Genomic DNA, 9,833 nt, shown 5'->3' with positions numbered 1-9,833 from the left:
TGGCAGCTTTCCAGGAATATTGAGAGCCTAATGACCAACCTAACAGGAATAAAACTTAAATTTCTCTCTTAACATCACAAATAGTGCTGAAATTGTTGCAATGCTTTTGTTGCTGGCACAATTTAGTATTTAAAATGTGATAAGGGAAAAAAAAAGACAAGAGAAGTTTGGAGTGCAAATATTCTTTGGTTTACTCATTAAAACAAAAGGACACAGCAAACAGCAAAAACACTGGCAATTAAATAAACAGCAAAATCTTTATATGCTTCCTAACAAAAAGTCTTTGGCTGTTTGAAATGTATTAACTTCATGCTTTTAAGTACATTACAGTGTCTAGAAAGTCACATTTTTTATCCCCAATGTCAAGGCAGAGAGAAGATGAGGAAGAAAAAGAAGGATAAAAGGTGAGAAGTAAGAAAAGAAGAAAAAAATTATTTAAAGTTCCATTTTTCCATTAGTTAAATAGTATATAACACAATGATAACATTAATTTCTGCTTCTACTTTCATTGTACACAAAGCAAATTGGCTTGCAATTTATTTATCAACTTTGGTGAATTCACATCATCATACACATCAGACTAGTATATCAGATAAACTGACTCACATCTTTTCAAAAAGAATTTTGACCCTTCCAACCCAAATGATTGATTCTATGATTCTACTAGCAGAATTCTAAAAATCTTAAGGAATTGCACAGAGAAGTCACTGTGTTTTATCTTATCATAGGCAGAGTTAAAATTCTGTACCACAAGCAGTTTCTTGGGAATGCTCTTCCCCCGTTCGGCTATTTTCCTGTAGCTTATTCCTCAAATAATCCCCATGTGGTCAAAGGAAGCCAGCACCTGTGCAGGTCTATAAGGATCTCTTCCTTGGGAGATCCTGCCTGGCAGTCAGGAAGTTTTCACCTCTGAGCTGGAGATGCACAAGCCTGCTGTTAAGACTCTATGTGACAGCATCACTGATTTTATATAAAACTCAGTGCTTCATAATGGCAACACTAGGAAGCTGTTATCTGTGCAGAGAGCATAGAAGACTATAACTGAATCAAATATGTCTATTTTACAAGTAAATGAAAGAAATTACAGAGTGTACCATCACCATGATAGTCTGTTACCAACATTACTGGATTCTGATAGTTAAGAATTAATTCTGTAAATCTATGAAAGATGCGGATTGTCTGACAGCGTATTGTTTTGGTTTGTATATCTATCTTGCAAGACTCTTACTCTACTTGAACCATTCTGTTTGATTGTCTTTATCGAGCTGTTTCCATAGGCAAAGCACAGTAAAAAAGTCATGTGCAGTTTTTCTTCCAGATGGACTCTGAATAGCAACAGATAGCGCAAAGTAAGAAATCAATTAATAGAGATATTTAGGAAAGATTTGTCATAATGTAAAAAAACCTCTTTGCATGCTCCCTTATTCCTTCATAAATCAAGTGTTCCATCTACAAGTAACTGATAGGCAGTCACCTATAATACAAGTACTTATATGTTCCCCTCATCTAGCATTTTGTTGACCCCATCACAAAGTTTCTGCAGATGGATTTTATAAGGTCCAAACGGATTGTACAAGGCAGCCAAAAATTCACAATCAGAGAAGTGATCAAACACATTGTTGACGCGTCCGTGTGACTTCGCAGTTAGGTGACGCTGAATGATTTCATGGAGCAGCTCTCTACATTCATTCAACAGTTTGGACAAAAAGTTCCTGTCAAAGGTATAATCCACCTGATGGAAACTCACCACGGTCTTAGCCAGCTGATGAACCTTCTTCTTGAATTTCTCCATCAGGGCTATTTCATCTTGATTAAATTGGTTGTTCCTGTAGAGAATTGCCAATTTGAGGACTATTTTAATGAGGTTTTTGATTATCTTCTCTGCTTCTTTTTTATTTTGTGTATATTCCTTTGTTACTCTGTAAAGCTCATCTAAAACATCACTGCTTGTATCATCAATCAAAGTAGTTGCTATTGATTTGGACACCATTTTTCCAAGGATCTTCTTCTGGGCCTGAATGGCCAGACTTTTGGAGTTGAAGACATCTGTGGCCACTAGGAGAAGAAAAAAGTGTGCAGTCAGTACTTTGAAACAGACAGTCTCTGGACAGCAAGTTGAGGAATATTTATACATTCACAATAGTCTTACTAAGTGCTACAAAAATACGCAACGTAGTTGCAGAAAAAAACCCCTTATTTATATCCCTAGAACTCTCTTCTCTTTAGGTTCAAGGTCTTTCAGACAGTTTTACTTTTGAGAAAATACCAACTGAAGTTGCTCAGAAATGGTGTAGAAGCTCTCTCTATATATGGAGTGATTTCAAACTGAGGCACTAAAACTGCCCGATTTGATCAGATGAGTCACAAATCTAATCTGATTTTCACATTCGTAATGAAATCTGAAACCAGGATTATTTCAATGTCATGACAAATAACCACTGCTACTCAAATAAAGATAATCATTCAGTGAAGCAACGATTATAAAGCCTTTTCCGGCTTAGTGTTTTACATGATCAGTGAATGCAGACACAACACATCAATTTTTTAAAAGATATCTATTTTATATGTATCTATAGATATCCATGCAGAAATACAAAAGACAGACTAAATACCATGGGTCAGCAAACAGCACTGAGATTCTCTGGATGGAATCTGAAGACACTGGTTTTCAGAAGAAAAGCAAGTAAAGATTAACATTTCTATGTCCTATATTTTATGCAGTAAAAGCAAGACATTTACTTTCTAGGGATTTTCAAACCAATTGTGAGTATAACCTTTTAAATGCATCTTTTTGTGACCAATGAAGTAGATCCTAGATCACATTTCCACTTCTAAAATTATGTTTGATTACACCCAATGACTGGTTTGTACTTTTGTTCAAAAGAACAAAAAGTTCTTGTTAGAAGACCCCAAACAATGCTTCAGAAACTTGACTTGTGAAATGTTATCACTTGTTCTGTTGTCAGCAACAATTTTTTGACCCTCCCTGGGCAGCACTCTCTCCATTAAGACACAGGTGAGCTGGTATTTTCAGGTAGAATTGTCTGGGAAATGGCTGCCTTTGTGCTGCAGCTCTCCTGGAGTCTCAGACAGGGGGAAGGAAGAGTACATCTGTTTACATTTACTGTACATATGAAAGGTTTGCTTAGCAAACACAGGGACTGGAAATATTTTCTTTTTTTTTTTTTTTTTCTTTTCATGGAAACATCAACTCTGCAGATGTCAGACAGTAAGTCCCTGAATTTGGAAAAGGTTTCCTCTTAACTGCTGGTATGTGGGCAGCTGGGTGTGTTCAGACACAGGGTGCCTCAGGGGTTCCAGCAAATAGAAGAAACTTGTCCTTCAGGACATGAAACACAAATCTGTATTTTTAATTCAAGAGTATCTTTGAGAAACTTAATAACAAGCTCACTTTTTATCATCCCATAAACCTTCAAACAGGTTTGTTCATTACAACTTTTAGTGCACATCAGTATTTTGTTTTGAAGTATGAAGAGTCTGAGTACATTTTTTTAAAATCTTTACTGCAAGAGGACACTCAAAAACCAAAGAACCCTTGTTATCTCTCTTGGGCAAAGCACTCAAGATCACAAGACAGACACACTTCTCAACCACAAAGATACAGGAAGACATTAAAGATGCTGAGCAGTCATTTTGAACTGAAAACATTTGATTTTCTTTCTGTGCTTTTAAAGCTAAAACTGCAACAGTTACTATTAAAGTGGAATTAATCCATGTTTTCCAAAGGGTGGTCAAATTCTAGAACTCAATAGCCAATGCTTTACAAAGATTTACGGACGAATGAAAACTTTCTTTCTCTTCCAAAACAGGAATATCAATTGTTATTTCATAACTTTTATTAATTAAAGTCTTATTAGTAATGCTTATGATGTCTTCTTTCCGACACTTCCACACAGATATGGATGTTCCTATTAACAGCAGTTACTGTTTGGCAGTATGCTAAATATTTTACTTTTTTTTTTAAAAAAAAACCTCTTATATTACATAATTTTACATTTTACAAAGTACAACACAACATGTAGTTACCCTTGCTAACCAAAACAGGAACTGCTCCATTCTGAAAGCTGCCAAACTCTTAAGGTATTTTCCTAATATCTGTCCAAGTTTTGGGGCTATTCAGCATGGCTTACTTTCCATCTTCTTTGATATAAATACACTAGAAGTTAGTTTCATTTTCCCTGTGCTGTTACATGGGTTCTAATTTAATTGCTAAAGATGTAAATTTCATACTTCAGTATTTCAGCCAATCCAAAAAAGGAACTTGCTAACTCTTTGTAGTCTATAATCAGATTTTTTTCCTCCTTACCAATGACAAAGACTTAAAATTTATTTCACGGCTTGAATAAAACTGAGTTTAAGCAGTAAGAGTAGAGCTTCTTCAGAATGAACACACACACTTCCTTAAATAACAGCAAAGCTATTACTTGTTCATCTAACGTAATTGCAGTTTTTACTGCGGACAGCAGAAAGAGAAGCAAAACACCCAAGGTGAAGACTGGCCTGTGGCGTATTTATTCTGGTAAATGCAGCGCACACTTTATTGTGCTTTGAAACATTGTCAGAAGCTATCACAGAGAGATTATGGGGTTTTCCTCCTCGCTGTAAGGGCAGCTCTTCTCAGCTACCTTTCTCTCCTGCCTGCAGTGCTTCATTTTGCTCTGGCACCTCAGAAAGCAAAAATACATCTCAGTGGTTTCACTTCCTCCAAGAGAGAGCTGAAAGGAAATTGCAGCGCCGAGCGAGCAGAGCAACCCTGAGGGCTGTTCCTGACAACTGGAACAAGTCACAGACAGGGAGGGAGAAGAAAGCTGCTGTGACTTGACTTTAAAAACCTCCAAAAGAGGTTTGTAAAACATTAACCTGGTATGTGCAAGTGGAGATGCTCATCCGTGTATCAGAGGTGCCTGACTCACAGGTTCTGCTGGGGAGCGCAACGCTCCCAAGGCAAAGGGCTGCCAGGCACCCCCTTTCCAACTTCTGACTAAAACTTCAGATACCAGCACCTGAAAATGCACCTTTGCACAACTCCTCAGGGGTACAGTCGTATGTAGACACCTTTTGATTACAGTGGCTGGCCTGGATGTCTGACCACACCTTTTGTGTTGACAGGTTACATCCTTGCACTTTAAACTGAAATAGTGTCATTTCTCTGGTGACCTGCAAGTAACACCACTAATTTTAAGCATCTCACAGTTTGGTTTACCTCATGACTCTGCTCTTTATAGCTCAAATTTCTTTCCTCTGCAGTTTTGTACTTTACTTTTTAAAAGGTTATCATGTAAAAATACGCCATCGAAATCAACAGGATGTCATTTTCTGCACAAACTACTTAAATAAGCATGATTATGTGCAGTAAAGCCACACGTCCAAAGAGGAAAGTAGTCCTAGAGGAAAGGCTCTCAGAGGAAATCCTGCTTCCATTACTTTGAAATTCACAGGATCAATCTTGGGAATAATGCAGACATCTGCAAAATCTCCTAAATTATTATTTAAATGAGGAAACAAGGTGCTAGAGATAGCCTCCTGTGAAAGCTGTGAGTTTAGTGATTACGAAACTTTTTGATTTTCATAGCCAAGCCCACAGTATAGGGTATTAACATGGTATTAACATAGTATATAACACGGATTTTGTGTATTAAAATGACTAAATATTGGACATGTAGAATGTCCAATATTTATTCTGGAAGTGTTTTTCCCAAAGTATTTTACCATACAGAGGTTTTCCTTAAACTGTGGTGGAAGTGTAAGCTTTCAGTGAAAATTTAAAGTTGTGGTTAATAGACTCTCAGAAGACTGCTATAAAAGTACAAGAAGGCTCATACTTACGGCTGCAATGCTGACTTTTCCCTCACATGGAAACTAGCATAACCTCCCTCCGTACTGTGGCAAATGACTATTACACTATTACCACATACCCTATGTCTCAACTTTATTTAAATTTAAAAGAAAAAAAAGGTAGTATTTGGAAAAAACCCAGCTTCTTTTCTTCCACAAGACAACAGTCTAAGGTAGATTCAACATCACTTGCAGCTGAGTGTATGCAATGTCATGTACATTGACAATGAATACTTGAGTCACAGAGTATTTTTAAACTTCTTGTTATGAAGGAGCAGGAAAAAAAAAAGCATCCAGCAAAAAAATTACAGTGAACCATCATAAATTCCATGGTCAAGAGCTGAGCTTTCTGAGACTTACTCTGTTGACAGAACAGTCCAAAAAGAAGAGAAAATATGACTGTAAAACACTGTTCCTTGAGACCCTGTTCTCATTTTAGAGACTAGAACATCACGTGCTGCACAGGTTAAGACCCAAAAATGGTGAGGGTTTTTGGGAACAAAAACATCAACATGGACTTGAGAGGAAAGGGACAGCACTGACTGAGGGCTGCAGGCAGCATTTAAAAGATTATCACATTGCATTGAGAAATGTGGGAGTGGACTTCCTGACGGGAATCGTGTGGATTTGTGTTTTTGCCTCTCTACAGACTGTGTGTGAGAACTACAGCTAAAAGCCTGCACATGCCACACATGCATGTTCAGTCAGACTCCTGTAGTGAAAGAGCACTATTTCCCTGGAGGGAGGCAACTTGAAATCAAGTGGAATTAGTATTATGCTCTCTGAGTGTATGTGACCATGAGTCATGCACCTCCAAAATCATGAGATTGCCTAGATATGAAGGGATGAAAGAATTACTGCATTTTTTATCTTTTTTTGTCTTCTGCTTTCTGGGTCTTCACAGGTCTACCCTTGTTTTCAGGAATGACACAGGGCACAAAGATAAAAAAAAAAATACAGAAGCATATACATATATGAATTCACAGATAAATACATGACTTCAGTAAGATAAAGCTCCGATGGTGATAAACTACAAGAGTAAGTACCAGTGAACAAACACATCCTGAGGTACAGAATAGGCAGAACAGTTATAAACCTGTTACCAGGGCTGTAACAATTTTCACAATGTACTTATTACATGACAATATGATTAAAAAACTTGAGTGGTAGGGTACAGACTATGAAGTCTTCAGATATGAACAAGGTAAGTTGATTTTTCTAGCTGTCAAGCGATATATATAGCTTCTTCTTAATAACCATTTGAGTGAGTCACAGTTTCAAAAAGGTTTTTTAATGCTGTTTTCTTTTTTCTATTTTAAGAGGAGAGTCAGTGTTTTGATTCTTAGTGCTTCAATGTTGCCTGGGTGAGAGGTATGCTAAAATCCTTACAATCCTTCCCAAAATTCTTCTAGAATTCCTTCCAAAATTACAGCAGCTCCCAGATGGCCACTTCAGCATATTGGCCAGTCTCCACATTCTAAGCATGTGCTCCCTTACTGGCTTTTTAGAAGCCGGTGAAAACTGAGACTTCCACCAGACACGCAAGGCCAGAAACACGCTGAGAGCTTTCGCTCTTGAGCCTCAGACACTGGGACTGCAACTCCACCGCGGGCTGAGGGCAGGAGCGGGAAGGGACCAGGGGAGGCACAGAGCTCGCTGCCAGAGGGACGTCAGCAGGGCTCACGGGCTGGGCAAGCACCATCAGGCAGTGGAAAACCCGGACAGCAAGTGGCCAAGTGCACAAGGGGGAACGAAAAAATCCCCTCAAACAGGAGCCCTGTACAGTACTTGCTTCTTTCACATGCACCTCTACTTTTCTAATTCACGTACACGAGGTCCGTGTTGGAAGATCAAATATTTTGCTTGGCATCTTGTGCATAAAAAGAGGGATTTATATATGAATACTGATTCTAACTAGAAAAGAGTTTTAACTAAAAATTTCAATGTATACAAAGCGTTCTTTCATGAGTAACATTTGCCTACAGTTCTCCTAACAGGTAAAGTAAATGGTACTAAATTCTGTCTTGCCATAATTGTTACCAACTGGGCATACAACGAGAATGTTAATTATTCAAGCAATGTGCACTAGTTCTGGCATTCACACTGGAAGACCTTCAAAAGGAAAACCACCCCATCTGAAGACAAGCTTTATGCATGGCAAATACTGCATGAGCAGTCTTACTGGATTTGGAAGTCAGCTATGAGGCTGCAAGTCACTCTGGAGCAAGAGTTAATCAAGCAATTTCAGAAAAAATATGGCTAATGAAGCATTTTTGAAAATACAGAGTATGTCTGAACCGTATACTCAAACTGAAAGTGGGCATATACTGATCTGCAGAAACATAGGAAAAATAAAAGAAAAGCCAGCAAACACCATTTAGAACAGTTTCTTCTCACCCGATAAAATGCTCTGTAAGTCATTGCCAATATGTTTGCATGTGATACTCTTTTATGCTTCTACATTTTGCTTTTTAATTCTAATATTCCTGTATTAAAATATCCAAAATATTATGAACAACAAAAGATGATCCACATTCTAGCTGCAAAAACAAAACCAAACCATTAAAAAACCCCAGAAAATGAAAATTTTTTTTTGGTCAAGAGGTGAGAAAAATTGCCAAAAAATGTACCTGAAGGTTAAGGCTGAGTAGAGTAGCAAGGTATTATGCTATTTCCAATAAGAATGTTACAGAGTTTTGCAGTCCCATGGGAGCAGTCAGTGCCAACAAGTTATTCTGGTTTTACATGCTTGTGCTTCCCACAGCCAGCCTATGCATCACATGATACATATACTGTAGCTGATTAAGAAAATTTAAAAAGCCTCCTAAAAGCCATTTTTCCCAAAACCTCTGCATGTATTTTAATTAACAGCGTAGCTTTAAAAAGAAGGAAAAAAAAATCAGATTTACTTCAGATGACTGCTCTCAGAATATTTCAGAATACACTGGATACTAAACCAAGAAAATGACAGTCACACAGAGCAGTGTTATGAACTTAATTTGGTATTTCAGTCCTCTGCCACCATTTGTTATTCCTGTTGGAATGTAACAACTGGTGCAGTGCTGTTAAATACAAAGCCTGTATATTTCAGCTGTTGGTCCTTTCAGGGCTGTATCAGGTTCCTCTGTATGTACCAAGTGTCCGTGCACAGTGAATAATAATGCTGACAAACCTTTTCACAGGAAATAAAGTGTATCTTATGTCATTCCTTCCAATCAATCAAATGCAATGCAGGTACTCTGTATTTTGCCCAGCCTTAGAAATACATACCAAACTGCAGTAACGCAACAGCGCCAAGCTCCCTAAGCCAAGTGGCACCCTAAATTTGAAATCTGAAAAAGCGGTACCTAATTGCTCTTACCATCCTGGCAAAAAGAATGTTTTCTCACAAGAAATGAACCCCAAAACAGTTAGCTGTAGGCACAGGAACTACATACATATAAAAAACGAGTTCCTGGCTTGAATGCAGAAGGAAAACCTCTGAGACTAGCAGCCCTGAAGAACTTGGAATCCATTGGATAAAATGAAATTTGGCATGTTGCAAAAATACAATGAAGTGGAAGGTCTGAACAAGATGCCAATCTGGCATGAGAGGGACAGGGAACTCAGTCACAAGGCGAATGTCAGAACCTGGCCATCAAAATGCAAAGGGCATGTATTTGAATCACATGTAAAGAAAGTCAAAGCAGAGGCTTCAGAGAGTTAAAATGACACAGAAGTTTGTGAGGGATCTTACAATGTCTTTGAAACTAGTTAAAAATGTTTTTCCTGTATTTCTAGTTCTGGCTCTCTATTCTCCCTGTCAATCTGCAGCTGCACTGTCTGTTTTTTAGAGAGGATGGGACTCCCTTGGTATCTGTCTTTCATTTTAATGTTTAAAGCAGGCTGGATTGCTACCATTAACTTCATGTGTGTGCGCGTATGTGCATGTATGTGTATATTATTTTTAATATACATATATATAATATGTATAGTGT

The 9,833-nt window shown here is 37.8% G+C and overlaps 1 protein-coding gene across 4 annotated transcripts in view; it reads right to left on the bottom strand.

Annotated features, from left to right (window-relative positions):
• Positions 1-166: 166 nt before the first annotated feature.
• TNFAIP8 (TNF alpha induced protein 8) overlaps positions 167-9,833 on the bottom strand; it is a 57,612-nt gene continuing 47,945 nt past the window's right edge. For all 4 annotated transcript variants that reach the window (XM_059492717.1, XM_059492718.1, XM_059492719.1 and 1 more), the window contains exon 2: positions 167-2,055. In XM_059492717.1, coding sequence (XP_059348700.1) covers positions 1,490-2,055 — 566 coding nt within the window. In that variant the 3' untranslated portion in view covers positions 167-1,489. The remainder of the gene's footprint in view (positions 2,056-9,833) is intronic.

Source organism: Ammospiza nelsoni, chromosome Z (genome assembly GCF_027579445.1).
Source record: "Ammospiza nelsoni isolate bAmmNel1 chromosome Z, bAmmNel1.pri, whole genome shotgun sequence".
In the NCBI taxonomy this organism is placed as follows: Eukaryota; Metazoa; Chordata; class Aves; order Passeriformes; family Passerellidae; genus Ammospiza; species Ammospiza nelsoni.
The sequence above is the reverse complement of the archived record's forward strand: the minus strand, read 5'-3'. Positions and strand labels throughout refer to the sequence as shown.